The following is a 26979-nucleotide window of genomic DNA, read 5'->3' on the forward strand; positions in this document are numbered from 1 at the left end:
AGCTGACTGCCAGTCAGAGTAAATGTTTGATAGCTAAAGGCCAGAGCAAATGTTGTATGCACTTGCTTGACAGATTCATATTTTAGACTATTTGTCTTATTTAAGAAATTTCACCTGGCACCTATCTTTTGGTTTCTGTATATTCAGTAGCCTAAATACAATATTAGTTCAGTCAAAGTAAAAGTCTAAAGAAAACCTAAACCAGCAGCATAACAAAGTACAGTTTTGGTAACAGATTTAAGTACTAGTAGTCTAACTTCTCACATCCATCAGTAGACTAAAACACTCTTTTGGCGTGATATGTGTGTACAGAACTGTTTGGGTTCTCTTTGGGTGTGTGTACTGAATGCATAGTTGACTGGCAGGGCTTTTTTTGGCTGCACTCCTCCTGGCTATGGTCTGCCAAGAAATGGATTAAGACGATAAAGAGATAAATTACTCTTCAAACCCACAAGAGAAAAAGGAGCTGATGGACTTTTTGGGCACAAAAAAAGGTCATAAAAACATTATAAAAAATGAGAGTTAATATATTATCCCATAGGTGACAAACATGTAAAGCATTTAAAAATGTAGCAGGGGGTGGCACCCACTGATGTATGAAGATTGTACTGTGTTGTACTGTACAGTATTGCACTGTGGGAAACTTCTAGATAAGGACATGCACATAGCTCTGCGTCTCTGCCACCAACAGTTTCATACTTATATTTACCCCTATGACTCATGGTCTAAATCTCAAATGGCACCCTATGCCATTGATAGTGCACTAATTTTGACCAAGGCCCTGGTCAATAGTAATGCACTATATAGGGAATAGGATGCCATTTGGGACGCTGATTGATGGGACATTGACTCTCCACTGCCCTGGATCAGATGCACCTGTTCCCTTTACACTCTCAGGGAGGGCTGGGAGCCAGACATGAGGTTGAGGTCTTTTGAGACGGTGAAGACGGACCGCCAGCTGCACTGCAGTGACACGCTGGCCCAGCTCTGTACCTCCCTTTGCTTCTCCAGCACCATGAGCAACCAGCCCTGTCTCAATGACCACTTCTGTCATCACCTCGGAACCCGCACAAAGCCCACTAGTGTGAGGATGTAGAGATTACAATTAACATACATATATATATATATATATATATATATATATATATTATGTATGTTATAGAAGATAGCCCTATTTGGTAAAAGACCAAGTCCATATTATGGCAAGAACAGCTCAAATAAGCAAAGAGAATTGATAGTCTATCATTACTTTAAGACATGAAGGTCAGTCAAGAACTTGCAGTTGCAAAATCATCAAGCGCAATGATGAAACTGGCTCTCATGAGGACCGCCACAGGAAAGGAAGACCCAGAGTTACCTCTGCTGCAGAGGATAAGTTCATTAGAGGTAACTGCATCTCAGATTGCAGCCCAAATAAATGCTTCACAGAGTTCAAGTAACAGATTAACTTTTTGAGGCACACCTTTTAATTGGAATGCATTCCAGGTGACTACCTCATGAAGGTGGTTGAGAGAATGCCAAGAGTGTGCAAAGCTGTCATCAAGGTAAAGGGTGGCTATTTGAAGAATCTCAAATATAAATATATATTTTGATTTGTTTAACACTTTTTTGTTTACTACATGTTTCCAAATATGTTATTTCATAGTTTTGATGTCTTCACTATAAATTGTAAAAATAAAGAAAAACTATGGAATGAGTAGGTGTTCTAAAACCTTTGACCGGTAGTATATAAATATATATATATATATATATATATTATGTATTAGGCTACAGTCTCACTCTGTGGTTGGTTGTGTGTTACAGGAAGAGAACCATAATTCTATGAGAGGTCCTCAGATACAGTAGGACATCAATTCAATTACCCTCAATGAAAAATATACAGGTAATGAAACAAGACATTTGGCCAAATGTGTGTGTGTATATATATATTGTCTACCAAAAAGATCCCATTCCAGAATGTTACCAACAGTTTGAAAATAATGAAAATCAGTCACAGCAATTTCCTGACCATGCATGGTAAAATAATAGTCCTGCTGTTTGTGTGTTGGTCCACCTGGTGGGGCTGCTGATGCAGTGTGCTTAGTGCTTTCTGGCCAAAGTGATCTGGCACACCATGTACAAAGTCACATGTAGTGAGGTCCATTACTCAGGCAGTTATGTTTGAAGAGATGTGTACAGAGTAGACTGTACACCACTCCCACACACAGACAGACAGACCATGGAGCTACTAAAACTTTTCACATCTTCTGGACTAACTATCAATAATCAAAACACTGAATACTCATCATTGCACATTCTTTAATTGTGGTTAATAATGTTAGGATGTACATTCGTCATGGAAAATTCTGTCATAACAAATATAAATAATGGAGTGAGTAAACTTGTTGTAATTGAGGATTAAACACCAAAAATAAGTGTGTTTCGGCTGATGATAATAATCATAATATTTGGCTTGTATGATTATCATTAATATAACATAAATGTATTAAAGAGACATATGATCATCAACTTGTTCAGTAGATTTTTACAAGTGCTTCTTCATTCCTATATATTCCAATATAAAATGTATTTGATTAATCTAGATTACACATCACAGTATATAATATAAAAAGCAACAATGTTATTTGAACTGTGGCAGGTTGAAGACTTTCTCTCAGAGTCGTTCTCATTTTAGCACAGTCTTTGCTGTGGTCAGCATTCTCAGTGGCAGCACATCCTCCACCCATTCGTTTGGAGAGGTCATCATTCGTTCCCATAGAGCTACCTCGTCAGCATTCGAGTCCATCCAATTCACCACCGCCCCATAACTTCTGCCTGTATGAAGAGATGGAGAGAATCTAGGCTTAGCCATTGTAATCAATTGAATAAAATGAACATGTTTCTATGGAGAAATCTAGAAAATGTAATAGAAAAGTCCATTAGTACCTGTGCCAGGCCCCAGTCTTAGACCGCCCAGGAAGTTACTAGCCAACTTGTCACGATCCCACACGGTTAGCTCCACGCAAGCCTCTTTCAGGTCTTCCTGTCTGAAGCCGTCGTACACCATGGTGTGGTTAAACACCGGCTCCACCGTCCTCCTCAGCACCCGTGTCTTCTGACGACTTTTTCTGCTCGTATCTGGGAGCACGAAGCTACGGAGGAGGTAGTCTTACAATATTATTACATATACAACCTACAACTATCCTGAGCAAAGCAAATTTGAAAGGCTGGAAATCGAGGCTAAGAAGGGAATATGTCTTTATGATAGGCCTCCACATCTTCTGTTCTCCCCAGAAACTGTAGTTCTCCTTGATCATATTTAGCCATTCATACATTTCAAATGTTGATATTATTTATGGCATGTGTCGTACGTACCACTTGACATATGGGTCGATGGTGGCCCCTCTGATGAGGGGAAGGTTCTTGCAGTCTTTCACCCAAATGTGAACCTCACCTTTGTTAGAGGGGGGGTCCTTACCTAGGCCTAGGGATCAGAATCAAGCATGATTCAGTGAACGTGTACAATAGCTTTCTATTGCATAAAAGTAATATTTTAATGTAAGGTAACTAGTTAACGAAAGCAACACATTTTCTTGATAAAATATACATTTTCTATATAATAAATTGTTTATAGAGACTGGTGACAGTTAAGACATGTATAGACTCTTACTGTGGGAGACCTGAGGCAGGAAGCGTATGGCCAGTTTCATCTCCCCTCTGTCATCTGAGGGCTGCAGACTGGATGTGGGCTGAGGAGACCAGGGGAAGAAAGTCAGCACAGAGAGTACCCCAATTTACGATATAGAACCACTGGACAAACTCCAAACCATACTAACACCTCCACAACCTACTGTGTATAGCGGCATACACATGTCATGTCACACAATACTAACACGCACAGCCATTTAAATAAATAACAAAAGCAGAGATATGAATTTCAGTTTTGTATTATTGTTTTAGTACAGTGTTGAATGACACCAGTACACCGACAAAGCAGGTGTGTTGTTGTCTTACCCTGGATTTCAGAGCTAAGTAGTTCATCTGGGTGTGGTTAAAGTCCCATTTGGACAGGTCCACATCAACTTCGCCCAGAAAACTGTTCCTGCCAAAGGTGTCATGGTGCCAGACGGAGAGAATGAGGGTCTGAGTTCGGAGGTACTCCATACGAAGCCGATACTGATGAAGGAACAGGAGAGAGAGGTTTTGCTAAAAGCACTTTATGTCAGACCTTATGTATGTGTAGATACATTACTCTATTTAACGTAAATCATATAGAGTTTTTAGAAAATCTCTTACTCTGAGGAGCTCGTTGAAAATGGGGTTGACAGTCTTCTTCTTCACGGACGTTTTCCTCTTCCCTAGATTGGCTTTGTCAGGCACCAGGTAACTTTTAACATAACTACGACAAGAAACACAAGAATCATACACACAAAGTACCATGTATTTCAGCTGTGTCCAATCAAATATGGAATAGTAAATAAGAAAGCAAGGCTATATATTCCCATCATTTAGGGACCATAAGGAATCCAATCAGGGGCCTAGTGTAATAGTGGTACTATACTCACGGGTCAGAGCGGCCCCTCTTGGGGTCGACGGCCGCCAGATCTTGGCACTGAGCCACAAAGATGTGGAACTCCCTGAGCTTCTGGACGTAGTTGACGGAGAACTGGATGCTCCCCTGCACCTCCACACCTCCATAGTCGCCACTGTACATTGTCATCACACTGCCACTCAGCTAACACACACACGCACACAGAGTTAAAAACGTTTAAACAGTTCACATAAAACCATAGCCATGCAGGCAGTTCTCATTAAAGTCAGGATGTGAAAAACTATCAAATTTGTGGATAACGGGACAATTAAGAGATTTAATAAGACTGTTAATATTGTATAATCATGATAGTTGCCAATAGAAAATGGTTAGGCAGAAAATGTGCATGCTTTGAATGTGAACAGTGGTTGCGTCTTAGCAGGGCATGCGTGAAGTGAACATACAGAGGACACAGATGCCATGCCAGAGGAGCTGCTGAGTTTAGTCATGGATCTGCCCGTGTTCTGCCTGCCACCATGGTAACTGTCCTCAGAGGCGGAGTCAGTGTCTCTACCATCGCTCTAAAACAGACAGCAGAGCTAGAATGCCCAGTGCACATACAGACATACAGTGTTCTTTGACCTAAAGCGCTCACATGGAATAAAGCTGCAGTGACTTTACCTCATTTTGCAGGAACGAGGGAACAGACTTGCTCATCTTCTTCAAATGCTCGGTGTCAGAGTAGAGGGATGAGGAGGCAGAGGGGAGGGTAGATGCTGAGGGAGGACATAAAGAGAGGTATGAGAGGTTAATTGTTTGGCTTGGTACTAAAACCATCAGAAACTTTTACAGATGCACAATTGAGAGCATCCTGTCTGGTTGTATCACAGCCTGGAACGGCAACTGCACCGCCCACAACCGCAGGACTCTCCAGAGGGTGGTGCGGTCTGCCCAACGCATCACCGGGGGCAAGGCCAAAAAGATCATCAAGGACAACAACAACCACCTGAGCCACTGCCTGTTCACCCCGCTATCATCCAGGAGGCGAGGTCAGTACAGGTGCTGGGACCGAGAGACTGAAAAACAGCTTCTATCTCAAGGCCATCATACTGTTAAATAGCCATCACTAGGCGGCTTCCACCCGGTTCCGTAACCCTGCAGCTTAGAGGCTGCTGCCCTATATACAGTTGAAGTTAGAAGTTTACATACACTTAAGTTGGAGTCATTAAATCTCGTTTTTCAACCACTCTACACATTTCCTGTTAACAAACTATAGTTTTGGTAAGTCGGTTAGGACATCTACTTCGTGCATGAACCAAGTCATTTTTACAACAATTGTTTACAGACAGATTATTTCACTTATAATTCACTGTATCACAATTCCAGTGGGTCTGAAGTTTACATACACTAAGTTGACTGTGCCTTTAAACAGCTTAGAAAATTCCAGAAAATAATGTCATGGCTTTAGAAGCATCTGATAGGCTAATTGACATCATTTGAGACAATTGGAGGTGTATATGTGGATGTATTTCAAGACCTACCTTCAAACTCAGTGCCTCTTTGCTTGACATCATAGGAAAATCAAAAGAAATCAGCCAAGACCTCAGAAAAACAATTGTAGACCTCCACAAGTCTGGTTCATCCTTGGGAGCAATTTCCAAACGCCTGAAGGTACCATGTTCATCTGTACAAACAATAGTACTCAAGTATAAACACCATGGGACCACGCAGCCGTCTTACCGCTCAGGAAGGAGACGCGTTCTGTCTCCTAGAGATGAACGTACTTTGGTGCGAAAAGTGCAAATCAATCCCAGAACAGCAGCAAAGGACCTTGTGAAGATTCTGGAGGAAACGGGTACAAAATATCTATATCCACAGTAAAACGAGTCCTGAAAGGCCGCTCAGCAAGGAAGAAGCCACTGCTCCAAAACCACCATAAAAAAGTCAGACTATGGTTTGCAACTGCACACAGGGACAAAGATCCTACTTTTTGGAGAAACGTCCTCTGGTCTGATGAAACAAAAATATAACTATTTGGCCATAATGACCATCGTTATGTTTGGAGGAAAAAGGGGGAGGCTTGCAAGCCGAAGAACACCATCCCAACCTTGAAGCACGGGGATGGCAGCATCATGTTGTGGGGGTGCTTTGCTGCAGGAGGGACTGGTGCACTTCACATAATAGGTGGCATCATGAGGATGGAAAATTATGTGGATATATAGAAGCAACATCTCAAGACATCAGTCAGGAAGTTAAAGCTTGGTCGCAAATGGGTCTTCCAAATGGACAATGACCCCAAGCATACTTCCAAAGTTGTGGCAAAATGGCTTAAGGACAACAAAGTCAAGGTATTGGAGTGGCCATCACAAAGCCCTGACATCATCCTATAGAAAGTATGTGGGCAGAGCTGAAAAAGCATGTGCGAGCAAGGAGGCCTACAAACCTGACTCAGTTACACCAGCTCTATCAGGAGGAATGGGCCAAAATTCACCTAACTTATTGTGGGAAGCCTGTGGAAGGCTACCCAAAACGTTTGACCCAAGTTAAACAATTTAAAGGCAATGCTACCAAATACTAATTGAGTGTATGTAAACTTCTGAACCCACTGGGAATGTGATGAAAGAAATAAAAGCTGAAATACATCACTCTCTGCTATTATTCTGACATTTCACATTCTTAAAATAACGTGGTGATCTTAACTGACCTAAGACTTTTTACGAGGCTTAAATCACAGGAATTGTGAAAAACTAAGTTTAAATGTATTTGGCTAAGGTGTATGTAAACTTCCGACTTCAACTGTACATATACTTGAAATCACTGGCCACTTTAATAATGGAACACTAGTCACTTTAATAATGTTTACATATTTTGCTTTACTCATCTCATGTGTATATACTGTATTATATTCTACTGTATTTTAGTCTATGCCACTCCGACATCGCTCATCCTAATATTTATATATCCTTAATTCCATTATTTTACTTTTAGGTTTGTGTGTATTGTTGTGAAGATATTACTGCACTGTTGGAGCTAGAAATACAAGCATTTCACTACACCCGCAGTAACATCTGCTAAACATGTGTATGTGACCAATACAATTTGATTTGATTAACCTTATCATAGATCACTTACTGTAGCTATTGAATTACCCAACAATGCTAGCATTCTACAACATCTAATAAAAAGCCTGTATTCTACATTATATTTGGTATAAACTGTCTAACCCAATATCGAACCAAAGGCAAATAACATTTCTAAGAAAGGTACAAAACAAATCTTAACCATCACTGCTTCGCCTGATGTCATCAAGAGGAGCCAGCCTTCTATCTTGCCCTGTAGGGAATGGTGGAAAACAAAGACAACATTACTTTTTCACCCCAACCTGCATTAATACTGGTACCTGACCCATCCTGACAGCACCCCTATAATGCTTGTATAGTGGTTGAGAAGACAAGGAACATTTCTCACCTGGTGGCATGGATGCTGTGATGTCCTCAAGACTTTTGGCCAGATTTCGTGGGCGGGCCTGAGCTCTCTTCAATGCCTTCTGTACATGGTCCTGATCCTCATCATAATTGTCACCTAAAATATCAGAAATTAGAGAAAGAGTTGCTCATACTGTACATGCATATGCCTTCAATAAAGACCACACATGGACGTGTTTAAAAAAACATTACCTCTTTACACTGATCATTTACACTGAGGGTACAAAACATTAACCTTCCTAATATTGAATTGCACCCTCCCTCCCCCTTTTGCCCTCAGTGCAGCCTCAATTTGTCTAGGCATGGACTCTACAAGTTGTCTAAAGAGTTCCACAGTGATGCTAACCCATGTTGACTCCAATGCTTCCCACAGTTGTGTCAAGTTGGCTGGATGTCCTTTGGGTGGTGGACCATTCTTGATACAGATGGGAAACTGTTGATTGTGAAAAACCCAGCAGCATTGCAACCTGGCACCTACTACCATACCCCGTTCAAAGGAACTTAAAAATATTTTATCTTGTCGATTCACCCTCTGAATGGTACAAGTATACAATCCATGTCTCAATTGTCTCGAGGTTTAACAATCATTTTTTAACCTGTCTCCTTCCCTTCATCTACACTAATTGAAGTGGATTTAATAAGTGACATCAATAAGGGATCATAGCTTTCATCTGGATTCACCTGGTCAGTCTATGTCATGGAAAGAGCAGGTTTTCATAATGTTTTGTACACTCAGTGTATGTAGTCTGTTGTTTACAAGCTTCTTTAGAGTTTTTAAGATGGAAGAGAAAAATATATTTGAGGTTGTCAAAAATAATTTGTTTTACTGGCTATATTGTAAATATCATCACTCATAAAAGTAAACTCAAGAATGTTCTAGATCTATCCTGAACTGTAATGCTTAACTCAAACAAAGCAAAACTTGGCTACTTGGCTGTTGGCTCTATTAGACAACCATGTGATGTCAATAAAGTTACAAAAGAGTATCGTTCAACCCACAAATTAAACACAGGCAGCTGATTCCCTGCACACACTCTATTTACACTGACAAAGATAGCCAAGGACACTGCATCCTGGATGCTGCCTCATCTACAAAAACATCTACAAGTAGATGACTTCACATGGAACCCAGATAAACAAATACATTTAGTATATTTTCATGAAATGACACAGGTTACATAACACTTGTACTAAGACAACAGGGTGTTACAGTATACAGTAGATCATCAAAACTCACGGTTTGAACTGATCCTGGAGTTAGACCAAGTTTCAGACGTGCTGCTCGATGCTCTCTCAGACGCACTGAATGATGACTCACGTCCTGTGTCAGTGCTGCCCTGGCTTGACCAAAGGGCCAGGGGGCGCTGGGTTATCTTGCTATTCCTCCTGCTGTAGCGCTCCTCTGAGCCCACTAGGGTGCTGGATCTGACAAGCCCACCACTCAGGTCAAGTTCAGCCCCAGGCGGGCCTTCTGCCTCCTTCTGCTCCTTCACTGCCAGGGCAAGGGTAGTGTGGACGCTGGTCTTCTCTGTGATCCCCAGGTAATGGCGGTAGTCTCTGGGAACAAAGGCCCGAGCGCGAGGTGTCAGAGATTCAGACTCGTCTGATGATTTTGAGGACCTCCTTGAACCAAGAAGTGCTTGCTTGTCAGCACTCTGTCGTCTACCCTGTGTCCTTTTAGCTTGAAAAGGACTAATATCTAGTGTCTTTTTAGGGTACAACAGAGAAGTTTGGTCCTGTTCCTCATTCATGTCTAATGTGAACATACTGGTGGCACGCCGAAGGGAACTTGCACGTCCACTTCCACTTGAGTTTCCAAAACTGTCTTTTCTAGCTTTGTGAGACCAAGATTCCTTTCCTGCGGTGCTTTGGGGCTTCAGGGCCTTTTCCTCTTTGCTGAAGTCCTCTTCTGAGCTCCTTGATACACCAGGGGCTCTTTGCAGCTCTGACTCTACGGTGATTTGAGGTGAGAAGTTGGCTTTAGTGTCAATCATAGCTCCTGATCCCACCGCAACTGATCTAGACTTTGACTGCTGCACTTTAGTGTCAATCATAGCTCCTGAACCCGCTCCAAGCGATTTAGACCTCGACTGGTGCTTTTGGTCTTTGTTCCCCCTGACTAAATATGGAGGGCGAGATGGAGAAGATGGTGAAGAAGGTGAAGATGTTTTCTTAAGCCGGCTCTCATCCAAAGGTGGTCTTGCACTGACCTTTTGTGACCGGCCGGGGGAAGATTTGCTATAGAAATCAGGGTCAACACATTGTTTTAACTCAAGCATTGAGTTCTGGGCATCCATTGGCTCCTTCTTTTTGAGGCTTTTGGGTTCGTCAGAAGAGATCGGCCCTCTGCTATTCGAAGTGGCCTCACCCCAGAAGTTACGAAGATTCTTAAACTGCGAGCGGTTTGCTCCAAGACCTGGGGACGACTTCTCCAGTCTTTGATTCATTGTGAAGACTGTGAAATTCTGTCTTTTTCTGTCAGAGGAAAGGTTGGAATCTCCTTTGTGGTCGCTGTCTGATTCGTTGCAGATTGACCTCAGGTCAAACTCAGACTTGGTAAACCTTTTATTCAGCTTTCCTGGGGCCGGTGATGGAATTTGAGTCATGCTGGAGTCTCCTGCTTCTTTTGATTTACCTGTATAAAATATAGGCCTGTTCTTCTCCTGCTCCCAGAAGCACTTGAGCTGCTTTATCTTGTCTGCCTTGCTATCCTGCCGAGGGGGAACCTGCTTCAGAGTGTGTGGGCTATTTCCTTTATCTGTAATGGTGTGGTCTTGTTTTTTACTGGACACACATGACTGCACAAAATTCATTTCGTTACCCTCCTTTGTTTCTTCATTGACATAGCTCTGCTGAGTTTTGGGGGAAAACTGTTCACTTTCTTTTTCAACCTTGTGTCTAGACTGATGGAACTTCTTAGAGTCTGGGCTGGTTGCAGGCTGGAAGAGTAGTTCAGGCAGTGGATTGGGGCTGAACGGCATGTCAGGTTGGGGTTTTGGTATGGCAGGTGAGAGCTTCACAGGCTGGGGGTTAACTGTGGGCTGAAGGAGCAGTTCAGGCTGAGGACTAAGTGTGGATGGGGAGAATCTCTGAGGTTCTGGACTGTGTCTGGACTGGGACACCGTGTCAGGCTGAGGATGGAGTCTAGTTAGGAAGACTATTTCTGCCTCTGAGCTTCTTCTGCCTACTGTCATTGGGGATCTTCTGAGATCTTCTTCTGTTAATGTCAAATCGTCCTCTTCACTTTGAGCCCCATGAGTGTAGCTAACATCCCAGGTTGGCAGTGTACATATCTCTATAGAGGGAGCAATAACAACACTCTGTTTGGGTGTGTATACCTCCTGTTTGTAAGGGCTAGCACTCGGCTGAACACTTCTCACATCTTGACTAACAGAGTTTTGTTGAGTATCTAGGCTTAACCGTTCATCCTCTTTTCTATCCCCGAGATTCTTCCTGGACGACCCCTCCACACTGTATGACTCTGGGCCAGGAACAGTTCTATGAGACTTATCTGCTAGTTCTCTCTCTTTCTCCATTTGTTGCTGTCCTTTGGCAGTGATTGATCTGCTGATGAGTATCTTGGGCCCGGTGTTGCCCTTCTCCCAGAAGGACTTCAGGTGGGAGATTTTGGGTGGTTGGTTCTCATCTTGGACCTCCTCCTTCTCTTTGACTTCCTGTGTTGTGACCTGTGGTCCAGTAGCTTTGGCTGGAGGGCCACTGACGTTCTTCACATCCTCTTGCCTATAAATCACATCGTCTTCTCTATCTAACATCACTTGCTTGAACTCCTTCCTATATGCTGCTCTCAGCCTCTCAGCCTCAGACATGCGTCTCTTGGGCTGGTATGATCTTTCTGTATTCAGAGGTGACTGGTCAGGAGGTTGATTCACAGAGGATTCAGACTGAGATCCATCCTCTACATCTGGTGTTAAACACACTGACACTCCTTCTCCAATACTTTGTATATCCAGGCTGGGGTCAACATGTAGAAGCTTTCTCTTCATCTCTGGAGCTTTCCCCTCCGTCTGCTGAGACCTGCTCTCAAAGGTAGGCCGATCATTTGTATCTATTTTCGCAGGGCCAATCACGTCTTCCTCCATGTCTGGTTGATCACTTTCAGTCTCCAGCCAGTCATTGCTGTCAGTGCTGCGGCTGAACCACTCTAAGACTTTAGATATGGAGTCGCCCTCTTCCCCTGTGGATTGGGGACTACGGGGGGCTAATTTAGAGGCAGGTTTGTGCCCTAATCGTTTTTTACGAACATGCTTATCAGGCTTATCCCCAGGGTTTTTGAGTTCATGATGCATCCATTGTTCTGAAAAAAGAAAGTTAATGAAAGTGTTATGATGAATGACAAAATAAGCTGAAAAACTGAAGGTTAGACATTTCAACAGTGGCCTAGTAATATCCTTCATCATTTGTGAGAATTCCATTGATTGATCACGTTCCTGTATCAACAGTACCCTTAAGCCAAGCACTTGAATTACTTTGAATACATTTTCACACTGGTTTTAGATTGTTGTGTGGGCTCCATGAATTCTCACTTTCTGTCTTAGGACTTACCTACAGTGCTTGGAGGCAGACTATCGTCCTCCTGTCTGATTGCAGTGCCCACAATGCAGGTTCTTATCATCTCCTTGTCCTGCATCTCAATGAGTTGAAAGGCTGCATGCTGAGCAGGCTGGTGGTGAGTAGGGGCTGTTAGTTCTGAACTCGGAGAGAGTGGTATGGACAGAGGTTCTGAAAATGGACCATCAGACCTCTCTCTGCTCTGAGGAGGACTCATACTGACGAACTCTCTCTGGATGAGACCATCGCTACTCTTCTGACCACCTCTGTAGGATTTATCTGTGTGTCTGTCATTATCAGAGTGTGTGGCTGGTCTAAGCTCCAACAGTCTGAGAGGCTTTGGCTCACTCAGGGGCCTCAATGGAACTTTGGAACTCTCAGTTTCCCTAAGAAGAGAGGGGGTCCTCACTGAGTTATCTGAGGGCTCCTCTGTTCTCTTCTCTCTCTCATGGGCCTCTTTCTCTCTCTCCAGCTCAGTATTGGTGGAGACTAGGGTTAAATCCTTCAGTGGCTTATGGGAGAGGTGACTCAAAGTGTTCAGTTGCTGACTAGAGGGAGAAACTGGAGTTGCATTGTTCTGTAACTCACAGATGGAAGATGGAGTACTTTTCTCTGACTGAACATCCAATGCCCCCTGGCTGGACTGGTTGGAGCCCCAGCTAGAGCCATGTTGGAGACTTCCCTGAGGGGCAGGGGCAGTAACCTTTGACCCAGCTACATGACCTTGGTGCCCAGGAACGGAGACATCACTGCCTGTAAGAGAGCTCTGAGAGCGCCGGGAGAGGAAGGTTCTCTTCTTGGGCACAGGCCTGAATCCTAGAGAGGACCCTTCGGAGGTGGCAGACCCTGCTGAGTTGTGACTGATGGAGTCTGCTGTCATGTGAATCTTCAGGGGAGATAAGGGCTCTGTGTGCGTGAGAGGAGATGATGGAGGAGATGATGATTATTTACTGTGATAAGTTCTTGCCTTGTCACAGGCCTGGTTGACATCAGTATCAACTTACTACAGATGTAGGATCATAATTTGACCTATATTGCCACAGCTAAAATAATCCCGCAGCAAAAGGATTTGAACGTTTAGTCCATAATGTTGCTTGATTGTGAATATGCTATTAGCTAGCCAAAAGGTGGCTCCATGAAAAGTGCAATACTGTTAATATAACAGTGTGTTTTTTCAGAATTTATGTAAATCACGGAGCTCATCTGAAGTCCAGGAACATTCTGAGCAACAAAGGAATGACCAAATGAAGATCCTACATTTGTAAATCCCTATTGTGAATCAGCCAAAATAGGTTCTCATAGCATCCTGAAAGATCAGGTTACTCAATTCGACTCAACCTCCTTTTCTTCTATTTACTTGTATGTTTGCATAATGCTTGATTGTGTAAAAAGGTGTATGCACTGCACTCTAACCCGTTTCAGATGCTTTCTCAGCCTCTTGATTTCCATTGGATAACTGTTTTTCTGTCTTTTCTACTTCCAGAATAAGGGATGCTCGATTAAAAGGATTGTGCCTTGGCTGGAATGAGAAGAGAAGAACATGATTAGGAAATGCAATTGGTTTATGAATCTATATTTCATAATACTGTCATACTGTGATATGGTGATTGGAAAATCAGAGGTAAATCAGAACAAGATGAAAATGCTTTGTTTGTTTATTCTGTTCATGCTTCACATATATTCTCTGCAAATGAAATCTCACATACCCTTCCCGGGGAGCGTACCACTGAATTTAGTCTCTCTTTCTCTGCATCTGATGCACTGGGGCTTTCGCTGCAAAAAAAGACAGAATGACCACTATCAAAATAGAATAGGAATTTGGGTTGTATACTATAAATGAGTAGCCCTCAGAGCACCAGGATACACTGTACTGGAATCTGTGGTCTATTTGCATTTCCTCATGAAATTCCTGAGCACCTCTGTGACTGGCTGTTCAGTGAACACGCCTCCTGCATAACTGATGTCTGCTCACATGTGATTAATTGTGACATCAAAGGAAGGCAGGGCTGTGGAAGAGCCGACTCACCTAGAGAGCTGGCTGATGCCCACTGGGAGTTAGGGAGGTAAACACAGCCCATTTGACCTCATGCATAGCATGCCAAACACACCAAGCTTCACTACAAGACTTCACTTTGTATAGACTTTAGGAAGTGGTGTAAGATATCAGAATTAAACATTTTCGGGAAACAATTTCCAAAATCTTCCAAACCCCCTCTCTACGCAAACTCTTGGCAGCCCCCCTCCCGAACTTGAACCGATTCAAATACAAGTGACTGGGCAGAGAATCATACTGCTATGTTATCTGTACAATAACAGCCAAACGTAAAATTAAAGGCCTATCAAATTGAATTACCGACTTCTCAAAATAATCACTTTTTATAGCATTCCCATAGTGACTGACTCCTAGCCTCGTGAGACCACATCCTGTAAGTATAACAGAGCAGACAGATTCCATGCAAACAGTGAGCACCACCTATGTTGACTCCAATTGAGTCACGAGACACACCTAAGACGCACACACACCACAGGACTCAGGAGCTGTTCAAACACCCGAGTATCTCACTCACTCTGTGCAGGCAAGCACTATGATTGATCAATCATGATGAACTGCTATACTGACTTAGCCTTAAGGCATGGTTATGAGACTAGGTCAAGTAATGGGTTACAGTAGAGAGAGGAATGGGTTAGGGATGGATGAGGAAAGAGGGGTGCATTGGATCACCTGTTCTCTTGGGGCTGTGTTGGTGCCACCAGGAGCCTGGCAGGTTTTGGAGGGGGGGTGATGTCTGAGACTTTACCGCTGACTGCTCTGGGTCTGGACAGAGGCCCATCTGAAAGAGAGAGACAGAGACAGAGACAGAGACAGACAGGCAGACAGACAGACAGACAGACAGACAGACAGACAGACAGACAGACAAAAAAAGACTAAAAAACCCATGTCTGCTGATGATCTGTACATACCAACCCGATATCATAAACTTTACTTATACCACAGCATTGTTGAATAGTTGTTCCTGATTGCTTAGAAGGACGTTCTAGAATGGACATTATAACCAGATAATGGGACAGTTGGAAAGATATCGGGACACCTTGCAATCATGACGCAATAAGCGTTTAGTACTAAATACAGTACCTTTGCGGCCTGACTTTGAACTCAAAACAGTGTGGTTTGGTAGCACTCTTCAGTACACATTCTACTCTGATGTATGGCTTTTTCATTATACGGCAGTATGTGTGTACTGAGAATGACTTACTGAATGCAGCACTCAATTAGTGTTTGAACAGTGTTTTTGACCCACCTAAAGAACCTGCTTTCCTCTGCTTCATGGAGGCCAGGATGATTTCGGAGCCATGGATCTTATCCCTGTGTCTCAGAGACTTGGCCTCGTAAAACCACTCTCCTGTCAGATACTTGAGCCTGCTCTCCACTGGGGCGCTGGTTTTCTGCAGCTGCCTGACGGGAAAAACACACACAGGTGCATTACAGTATACAGGATACGGTACAGTTACCCATTAAACACATTACATAAGCAGAGGTCATAGCTAGAACACAGTTCAGTCAAGGATGTGATTCTGAAAAATTACCTTTAGGTAATGCCATTAAATTAAATGGATTTAATAAATGTATCACTAGTCACTTTAAATAACGCCACCTTAATAAATGTTTACATATCCTACATTACTCATCTCATATGTACAGTTGAAGTCGGAAGTTTACATACACTTAGGTTTTCAACCACTCCACACATTTCTTGTTAATAAACTATAGTTTTGGCAAGTCGGGTAGGACATCTACTTTGTGCATGACACAAGTCATTTTTCCAACAATTGATTACAGACAGATTATTTCACTTATAAATTCACTGTATCACAATTCCAGTGGGTCAGAAGTTTACATACACTAAGTTGACTGTGCCTTTAAACAGCTTGGAAAATTCCAGAAAATTATGTCATAGCTTTAGAAGCTTTTGATAGGCTGATGGACATCATTTGAGTCAATTGGAGGTGTATATATGGATGTATTTCAAGGCCTACCTTCAAACTCAGTGCCTCTTTGCTTGACATCATGGGAAAATCAAAAGAAATCAGCCAAGACCTGAGAAAAACAATTGTAGACCTCCACAAGTCTGGTTCATCATTGGGAGCAATTTCCAAACGCCTGAAGGTACCACGTTCATCTGTACAAACAATAGTACGCAAGTATAAACACCATCGGAACAAGCTGCCGTCATACCGCTCAGGAAGGAGACGCGTTCTGAAAAGTGCAAATCAATCCCAGAACAACAGGACCATGTGAAGATGCTGGAGGAAACAGGTACAAAAGTATCTATAGCCAGAGTAAAACGAGTCCTATATCGACATAACCTGAAAGGCCGCTCAGCAAGGAAGAAGCCACTGCTCCAAAACCACCATTAAAAAAGTCAGACTACGGTTTGCAACTGCACATAGGGACAAAGATTGTACTTTTTGGAGAAATGTCCTCTGGTCTGATGAAACAAAAATAGAACTGTTTGAACATAATGACCATTGTTATGTTTGGAGGAAAAAGGGGAGGCTTGCAAACCGAAGAACACCATCCCAACTGTGAAGCACGGGGGTGGCAGCAACACGTTGTAGGGGTGCTTTGCTGCAGGAAGGACTGGTGCACTTCAAAAATAGATGGCATCATGAGGTAGGAAAATGATGAGGATATATTGAAGCAACATCTCAAGACATCAGTCAGGAAGTAAAAACTTGTTTGTAAATGGGTCTTCCAAATGGACCATGACCCCAAGCATACTTCCAAAGTTGTGGCAAAATGGCTTAAGGACAACAAAGTCAAGGTATTGGAGTGGCCATCACAAAGCCCTCACCTCAATCCTATAGAAAATGTGTGGGCAGAACTGAAAAAGTGTGTGCGAGCAAGGAGGCCTACAAACGTGACTCAGTTACACCCGATCTGTCAGGAGGAATGGGCCAAAATGCACCCAACTTATTGTGGGAAGCTTGTGGAAGGCTACCCAAAATGTTTGACCCAAGTTAAACAATTTAAAGGCAATGCTACCAAATACTAACTGAGTGTATGGAAACTTCTGACCCACTGGGTATGTGATGAAAAAAATAAAAGATGAAACTCATTCTCTCTGCTATTATTCCGACATTTCACATTCTTAAAATAACGTGGTGATCCTAACTGACCTAAGACAGGGGATTCTTACTAGGATTAAATGTCAAGAATTGTGAAAAACTGAGTTTAAATGTATTTGGCTAAGGTGTATGTAAACTTCCGACTTCAACTGCATAAACTGTATTCTATACCATCTAATGCATCTTGCCTAGGCCGCATGGCCATCGCTCATCCATATATTTATATGTACATACTCTTATTCATCCCTTTACATTTGTGTGTATAAGGTAGCCGTTGTGAATTTGTTAGATTACTTGTTAGATATTACTGCATGGTCAGAACTAGAAACATAAGCATTTCGCTACATTCGATTAACATCTGCTAACCATTTGATTTGGTTGAGAGACACACTATAGGCTAAACGTTGACGGGGAAAGGTACATTTACCACCACATGAGTTAACAATCTAAACCTATAGACATGGGAACACAATACAGAGCTTGTGCCAAATAGTTCCACATTCTTTGTGAGGAGAAAACACTTATTTCATTCAATCAGTGTTAAATGAGGGAAGGCTCAACAATGATTTCCCTTAGAATTCCTTGTTGGTGATTAAGTAATATGTTTTCTTTGTAACAACATTGTTGAGCTGGATATGCACTGAGAGTACATACAATAATTGCCTGTGAACAAGTGAACAAGCGAGTTTGACCAAGACAGTGACACCATTACTAGTTTCTATTCATGGTTGTTCTGTGTAACTACTCTCATATTATGAGGGAAACATAATTCCTTGGGCAAACAAAAGGGCCATACCACCACAGGCAACCACCTGAAGCTGCAGCATATCTGTTTGAACACAACTCCTCACTAATGCCACATCATAAACTCAGCAATAAAAGAAACGCCCTCTCACTGTCAACTGCGTTTATTTTCAGCAAACTTAACATGTGTAAATATTTGTATGAACATAAGATTCAACAACTAACATAAACTGAACAAGTTCCACAGACATGTGACTAACAGACATGGAATAATGTGTCCCTGAACAAAGTTGGGGTCAAAATCAAAAGTAACAGTCAGTATCTGGTGTGGCCACCAGCTGCATTAAGTACTGCAGTGCATCTACTTCTCATGGACTGCACCAGATTTGCCAGTTCTTGCAGTGAGATGTTACCCCACTCTTCCACCAAAGCACCTGCAAGTTCCCTGACATTTCTGGGGGGAATGGCCCTAGCTCTCACCCTCCGATCCAACAGATCCCAGACATGCTTAACGGGATTGAGATCCGGGCTCTTTGCTGGCCATGGCAGAAAACTGACATTCCTGTCTTGCAGGAAACCACGCACAGAAGGAGCAGTATGGCTGGTGGCATTGTCATGCTGGAGGGTCATGTCAGGATGAGCCTGCAGGAAGGGTACCACATGAGGCGGGAGAATGTCTTCCCTGTAACGCACAGTGTTGAGATTGCCTGCAATGACAACAAGCTCAGTCCAATGATGCTGTGACACATCTCCCCAGACCATGACGGACCCGCCACCTGCAAATCGATCCCGCTCCAGAGTACAGGCCTCGTGTAACGCTCATTCCTTTGACGATAAACGCGAATCCAACCATCACCCCTGGTGAGAACAAAACGTGACTAGTCAGTGAAGAAACCTCCCAACGAGCTTCAATGCCAAACAGCACTCCTTCCGTGGCCTCCAACTGCTCTTAAAACGCTAGTAAAACTAAATGCATGCTCTTCAACCGATTGCTGCCGCACCTGCCTGTCCGCCTAGCATCACTACTCTGGACGGTTCGGACTTAGAATATGTGGACAACTATAAATACCTAGGTGTCTGGCTAGACTGTAAACTCTCCTTCCAGACTCATATTAAGCATCTCCAATCCAAAATTAAATCTAGAATTGGCTTCCTATTTCGCAACAAAGCCTCCTTCACTCATGCTGCCAAACATACCCTCGTAAAACTGACTCTCCTGCTGATCCTTGACTTCGGCGATGTCACTTACAAAATAGCCTCCAACACTCTACTCAGCAAATTGGATGCAGTCTATCACAGTCCCATCCGTTTTGTCACCAAAGCACCATATGCTACCCACCATTGCGACCTGTATCCTCTCGTTGGCTGGTCCTTGCTACATATTCGTCGCCAAACCCACTGGCTCTAGGTCATCTATAAGTCTTTGCTAGGTAAAGCTCCGCCTTATCTCAGCTCACTGGTCACCATAGCAACACCCACCTGTAGCACGCGCTCCAGCAGGTATATTTCACTGGTCATCCCCAAAGCCAACACCTCCTTTGGCCACCTTTCCTTTCCTCTGCTGCCAGTGACTGGAACGAATTGCAAAAATCACTGAAGTTGGAGACTTATATCTCCCTCACTAAATTCAAGCATCGGCTGTCAGAGCAGCTTACCGATCACTGCAGCTGTACACAGCCCATCGGTAAATAGCCCATCCAACCAACTACTTACCTCATCCCCATTTTAGTTTTTTTCTGCTCTTTTGCACACCTGTATTTAGTGTTAATTGCTAAATTGTAATTACTTCGCCACTATGGCCTATTTATTGCCTTACCTCCTTACTTCATTTGCACACGCTGTATACAGATTGTCTATTGTGTTATTGACAGTATGTTTGTTTATCCCATGTGTAACTGTGTGTTGTTGTTTTTGCTTTGCTTTGCTTTATCTTGGCCAGGTCGCAGTTGTAAATGAGAACTTGTTCTCAACTGTCCTACCTGGTTAAATAAAGGTGAAATACTCCCCCCCCCCCCAAAGAACACTTTTTGCCAGTCCTGTCTGGTCCAGCGACAGTAGATTTGTGCCCATAGGCAATGCTGTTACCGGTGATGTCTGGTGAGGACCTGGACCAGGCCTACAAGCCCTCAGTCCAGCCTCTCTCACCCTGTTATGGACAGAGCACTGATGGAGGGATTGTGCGTTCCTTGTGTAACTCAGGCAGTTGTTGTTGCCATCCTGTACCTGTGCCACAGGTGTGATGTTCGGATGTACCGATCCTGTACAGGTGTTGTTACATGTGGTCTGCCACCGCAAGGACGATCAGCTGTCCATTCTGTCTCCTTGTGGAGCTGTCTTAGGCGTCTCACAGTACGAACATTGCAATTTATTGCCCTTTCAGTCCTCATGCTTTCTTACAGCATGCCTAAGGTACGTTCACACAGATGAGCAGGGACCCTGGGCATCTTTCTTTTGGTGTTTTTCAGAGTCAGTAGAAAGGCCTCTTTAGTGTCCTAAGTTTTCATAACTGTGACCTTAATTGCCTACCGTCTGTAAGCTGTTAGTGTCTTAATGACCTTTCCACAGGTGCATGTTCATTAATTGTTTATGGTTCATTGAAAAAGCATGGGAAACAGTGTTTAAACCCTTTACAATGAAGATCTGTGAAATTATTTGGATATTTACAAATTATCTTTGAAAGACAGGATCCTGAAAAAGGGACGTTTCTTTTTTTGCTGAGTTTATATAACACACTTTATTCGATTAAGGAAGTGATATCAGGTTTATAATCAAATAATATTTAATTGCATGTGTTTACTTTTTAAATATGCAAACTAGAGAAAAGGCAAAACTGGAACTTGATGATAAACCTGACTTCTTTGAAAAGCTACAGCGTCTTTGTTGTTTGCAAACTTTCTTGTGAAATATAATTATGTTACAATAAGAGAAAGAGTGCACATGATTGGGAATCTCAAAGGTTTTGCCACTAGCAGGGTTAGGAATCATCTTTCCTTTTGCATTTGACATTTTAGTCATTTAGCAGACGCTATCCAGAGTGACTTATAGTAAGTGCATTCATTTTAAGATAGCGAGGTGGGACAACCACATATCACAGTCATAGTACAGTAAGTACATTTTTCCTCTGTCAAGAAGCTATCAGCAAAGTCAGAGGAGGGTAAAGTGCGAGTGTTAGTTCACGAAAAGCCATTTTCAAATGTTTTATTTTTTTATTTGGGTGGTGTTGAGGTGAGAAGTGTGGGTGCTGTGGGATTATTTAAGATACTCTTTGAAGACGTAGGGTTTCATATGTTTTTGGAAGATGGACACGGACCCTGCTGCCCTCAGCTTCAGGGGGAAGCTGGTTCCACCATTGGAGTGCCAGGACAGAGAAAGGCTTGGACTGGGCTGAGCGGGAGCCGCCCTCCCGTAGGGGTGGAAGGGCCAAGAGACCAGAGGTGGCAGAACATAGTACTCAGGTTGGGGTGTAGGGTTTGAGCATAGCCTGAAGGTGGGGAGGGGCAGTTCTTCTAGCTGCTCCGTAGGCAAGTACCATGGTCTTGTAGTGGATGGAAGCTTTGACTGGAAGCCAGTGTAGTGTGGGGAGGAGCAGGGTGACATTGGAGAACTTCGGAAGGTTGAACACCAGGTGGGCTGCAGCGTTCTGGATAAATTGCAGGGATTTGATGGCACAAGCGGGGAGCCCAGTCAACAGCGAGTTGCAGTAGGCCAGACAGGAGATGACAAGTTTCTGGATTAGGACCTACACCACTTCCTTTGTGAGGAAAGGTTGTACTCTATGAATGTTGTAGAGCATGAACCTGCAGAGCGAATCACTGCTTTGATATTTGCAGTGAATGACAGGGTGTTGTCCAGGATCATGCCAAGGTTCTTTGCATTCTGGGAGGGGGACCCCGTGGAGTTGTCAACCATGATGGAGAGGTCTTTAAGCGGGCAGGCTTTCCCTGGGAGGAAAAGCAACTCCGTCTTGTCGAGGTTGAGCTTGAGGTGGTAGGCCGACATTCAAGCTGAAATATCTGCCAGGCACGCAGATGCGTGTCACCACCTGGGTGTTAGAAGGGAGGAAGGAGAAAAATAGTTGAGTGTCATCCTCATAGCAATGATAGGAGAGACCATGTGAGGATATGACGTAGCTGAGTGACTTGGTGCATAGAGAAAAGAGGAGAGGGCCTAGAATCAAGCCCTGGTGGACACCAGTAGGGAGAGTACGTGGTGCAGACACAGATCCTCTCCAAGTCACCAGGTAGGAGCGGCCTGCCAGGTAAGATGCAATCCAAGAGTGTGCATAGCCTGAGACGCTCAGCCCCGAGAGGGTGGAAAGGATCTGATGGTTCACGGTGTCAAAGGCAGCGGATAGATTTAGGGGGATAAGAACAGAGAGAATCAGCTTCGGCGATGCGGAGAGCCTCTGTGACATAGAGAAGAGCAGTCTCGATTGAGTTACCTGTCTTGAAGACTGACTGGTTATAGTCAAGAATATCGTTATGAGAGAGATAGCGAGAGAGTTGGTTAGAGACAGCACGCTCAAGTGTTTTGGAAAGAAAAGATACCAGTTGTAGTTTTTGACATCAGAGGAGTTGAGTGTTGGTTTATTGAGGAGGGGAACCACTTGGGACATTTTAAAGTCAGAGAGGACATAGCCAGTGGTCAACGATGAGTTGATGAGGGAAGTGAAAAGTTCTCCAGAGATGGTCTGGAAAAGGGAGGAAGGGATGTTGAGCGGGCAGGTTGTTGGGCGCCGACCTCACTAGTCGCTGGATTTCATCTGGAGAGAGAGGGGAGAAAGAGGTCAAGGTGTAGGGAGGGTACTTCTGTGTGAGTGGGACCAGTGGACTCTATAGGTTGAGTGAATAAGGAGCGGATATCGTCAACCTTCTTTTCAAAATGATTGACAAAGTCGTCCGCAAAAAGGGAGGAGGTGGAGGATTAAGGAGGGAGAAGGTGGAAAAGAGAATGTAAACAACCCTGGTCATGTGAAAGGGGGTAGCACAGTATTACACATGATTGGCGCTAATCCTTTTACGCTAAGGCAATGGCTGTACACAGACAAGTCAACCATACAGAGTCAGTCTCCAGTCTTCTACTGTTAGAAATAGACTTGTCTGGCCAACTCCATTACAGAATGAATAGGTCTTTGTTTCTCAACTTTTGTCTCACTGTGGAACTGCTTTGACAAGAAGGCTTAAGACTGAAGCTAATTTAAGATACCCAGTTGTCCTTAGATGGCACGTCTGAATGTGTAATGACATGACAAAAAAATTCTAAGTATGTCTGAGTATACATCAACACAATGTTGTTTATGTAGTGGATGTGCCTCAGGATTCCATGGTTAAATGCAGTGAGGTGTATCTCTGTGTTCTACCTCTGAGGGTATCTATTTCGGACCATCGAGCCTGCATTTTTCTCTCCCACGTGGTTCTGTAACGTTGAATTGGAGTGATAATCGAATTGCTTATCTCACATTGAAGCCTCTCTGTGGTGTAGGCTGTGTCTGTATCCGGCTGAGTTATTATTATTATATTACAGGCAGACAAACATCACCTCACCAGCCTGTTTACCACTCACACACAGGTTGGGGAGGTTGACATAGACCCACTGTCTTCATAGAATGAAAGGGAATGAATAGGCACTAAAAAATAAAACAATATTGAAAACATAACATTATTGCATTATTGCAAATATTGCATATTTACTTGCAATACACAAAGCATGTATTTGATTACATAACTATAATTTCAGCTAGAGGGTGGAGATGCTAAGTGGGGCAACACTAATGCTGTAAAAATTAGGTGTGAAAACTAGGAAATACTCTAATCACAGTCATGGTTCAGAGCTGTGAGAATATGGCTATCACAAACTCACTTGATCCTCTCCTCCTCTGCTTTCTTCAGCTCTTCGTCTCTCTTCAGCACAGTCATGATCATCGACTGTTCCTCCTCCGTCAGATGGCTCAAGTCTATCATGGTGACTCAGGTTCTCTCTCTCCCCAAGGCTGGTATGGATAGGGCCTGGAGTTGGGCCTTGTGGCCTGTTGAGGCAGTCAGTGATGGGATGTGATGGGCAGCGTCTGTCTCTAAGCTCAGAGCTCCAGAGGCATTGCTCAGGTATCTAGCATCTGCAGAGTTGATATGAATATTCAAGGTAAGGTGATAAACCTCTTCACTTCATGTCAAGATCAGGCTCTGCATGGAGAATGTTGTGAAGACTGTAAATGAACAGTCGATCATGCTGGATCAAACACTAATTCAGTCAATCATGCTGGATCAAACAGTAATTCAGTAAATCAAGCAGGATCAAACACTAATTCAGAAAAGCATGCTGGATCAAACACTAATTCAGTCAATCATGCTGGATCAAACACTAATTCAGTCAATCATGCTGGATCAAACACTAATTCAATAAATAATGCTGGATCAAACAGCAATTCAGTAAATCATGCTGGATCAAACAGAAATTCAGTAAATAATGCTGGATCAAACAGTAATTCATTTAAGTTAATGTGATTTTCCTCTGCGGTCACATGGACTAAGTGTACTCCGTATTATTTTCTCTCAACTACAAACAGCTCTGATGATGTGCAGTGGGTGGAGAATTGGACTAAAGTGGTTCAATTAATGTGCTTTAGTTTTTTCTGAACACTGGAGAGATTAACGTCTTGTTAAATAAATCACATACAGTGAGTGAAATAAGGTGATTAATCATGATTTACAGTCATTGAGAAACAAAAGACTATGTTGAGTTGGCAGTCAGTTGAAATCAGAATGACTGTAATTTTGTCATACCTATGCTGGGTATAATTAATCCCTAAATAGGTAAGGATTTATTCCTGTGTAAACGATCTGACATATTGGCTGCCTTCACACGCACAGCCCAATTCTGATCTTTTTTCCACTAATTGGTCTTTTGACCAATCACATCAGATCTTTTCACATCAGATCTTTTTCAGAGCTAATCTGATTAGTCAAAAGACCAATTACCAAAAAGATCAGAATTGGGCTGCCTGTCTAAATGCCATGTTGAAACCCCTCATTCAAATGTTTTTTTCCCTTCTCAATGAAATTCTGCTGACTTCCCTTAGTTTGAATTTAGACGGGTTGCCTGCTTTACTTAAATCAATCACATCTCTATAAATACATTTTATAGTTTATGCTACCCAGTAGGCTACATTCAAAGACACAATTTGAGTATTGTTATCGCCAACTCGATGATAAGGTAAAATAAAATTGATGTTGACACTAGAATTCACTGTCAATTGAATATTCAGAGTCATGTTCCTTGATCCATAAAGCCAACTTTTGCACGTTAAATACTACACAACTCGAGTTGACCAGAGATCTCCTGTTGACTTCAGGTCAACTCTGATAGAAGTTATGAATACTTTGTCCTTCATTACCAACAGCAAATACAACACCAGCAACCTTGTGAAGACTTGTTAGTGAAAATGGCTTATAAATGTTGGGCAAACAGCTAAAAAGCATACAGCTAAAAAGTTGTCAGATAAAAAGTTACATGAATATGGAAGCCACATAATGAATGCTACCTCTGTCCTGTCTCAGTGATTTGGACATTGATGTTAGCTATTCACATTATAGTTCAATGTAAGACATTTTGTAATGTCATATTGTGGGTGTGAACTGTCTATAAATCAGAGTAGCTTTTTTAAAAATAGATATATGTAGTAGCCAAGTAGCAGACAACAGTGATAACTTATAAAAGGAAATGTTTTGTGCAATGTGATGTTTTTGCCTACTTAATCTGGTCTCATTACTAAGTTAGTGTAATTGGATAATTAAATTGCATCGACTCATGTCTTCTCAGAAAGAGACGCCCTAAAGCTCTTTAAAATACATTTACATTTGTTGTATATAGGACAACAATGAGATCAGCCTTATAAAGATTTTTTTTAATCATTATTATTTATATATATATATTTTTTAAATGTACACCTGCACATGCCCACGACATGAAAAACACCACCAAAAAGTAGCCTAAATAAAGAATAAACAGCAAAGGTCTCTGAAGTCTAAATTCATTGTATGATATTTTCTGTCTAGCCTTAGGACGTTTGAGGCAGCTTGTAATCATATTCGTTCACAAGTGTTGCCTTCTGAACTGTGAGGATTGACAGCGAATAAAAAGCCTGTGTTATGTCAAGAATAAATGTCATTGTGGATAAGGCTTCACAACGCTCTCATGTTTTCCTCATAAAACGTTAAAATCTGAAAGAACAGTAGGTTGATATCTTATTTTGTAACTTTTTGCAGACAAATACAGACCAACCAAAAAATAGTAAGTAAAAACTTTTACCTTGTTTTGGAAGCTACCTCTGTAGAGAAATTCGGAAATCCACTGGAGGGAGGTGGGTCAGACTCAGGGGAGGTATGCGCTTCACTCAAACGGGTTAAGTGCCCATAATGACTGCTGGTCACTGTTCAATGTCAACGGCCAACTTTGATAGCAGCCTATAATGTAGCAACTTCAAGTGTTGAGCTAAAATCATTGAAAAGACAGCTGTCCCAACAAAACGAGTGTTATCGTTTTTTTCAC

General features: G+C 42.6%; 1 protein-coding gene across 2 annotated transcripts; it reads right to left on the reverse strand.

Moving 5' to 3' along the window:
- Nucleotides 1-2278: 2278 nt before the first annotated feature.
- LOC139382819 (uncharacterized) lies at nucleotides 2279-26886 on the reverse strand. 2 transcript variants are annotated; one of them, XM_071127043.1, is made up of 19 exons: nucleotides 26740-26886; nucleotides 24295-24547; nucleotides 15864-16018; nucleotides 15287-15395; nucleotides 14271-14337; nucleotides 13978-14083; nucleotides 12559-13470; nucleotides 9233-12310; nucleotides 7979-8092; nucleotides 7793-7843; nucleotides 5192-5286; nucleotides 4975-5091; nucleotides 4545-4714; nucleotides 4276-4378; nucleotides 3994-4155; nucleotides 3650-3728; nucleotides 3355-3463; nucleotides 2926-3131; nucleotides 2523-2814 (listed from the first exon to the last, which is right to left on the reverse strand). In XM_071127043.1, exons 2-19 carry the CDS (start codon nucleotides 24393-24395, stop codon nucleotides 2666-2668), a joined length of 5883 nt encoding a protein of 1960 aa, XP_070983144.1. In that variant the 5' UTR covers nucleotides 24396-24547; nucleotides 26740-26886; the 3' UTR covers nucleotides 2523-2665. The 2 variants fall into 2 exon arrangements, with proteins under 2 accessions (XP_070983145.1, XP_070983144.1); XM_071127044.1 differs by lacking the exon at nucleotides 4975-5091 and having other exon boundaries at nucleotides 2279-2814.
- Nucleotides 26887-26979: the final 93 nt, after the last annotated feature.

The sequence above is a fragment of the Oncorhynchus clarkii genome, chromosome 24 (assembly GCF_045791955.1).
Source record: "Oncorhynchus clarkii lewisi isolate Uvic-CL-2024 chromosome 24, UVic_Ocla_1.0, whole genome shotgun sequence".
Taxonomy (NCBI): Eukaryota; Metazoa; Chordata; class Actinopteri; order Salmoniformes; family Salmonidae; genus Oncorhynchus; species Oncorhynchus clarkii.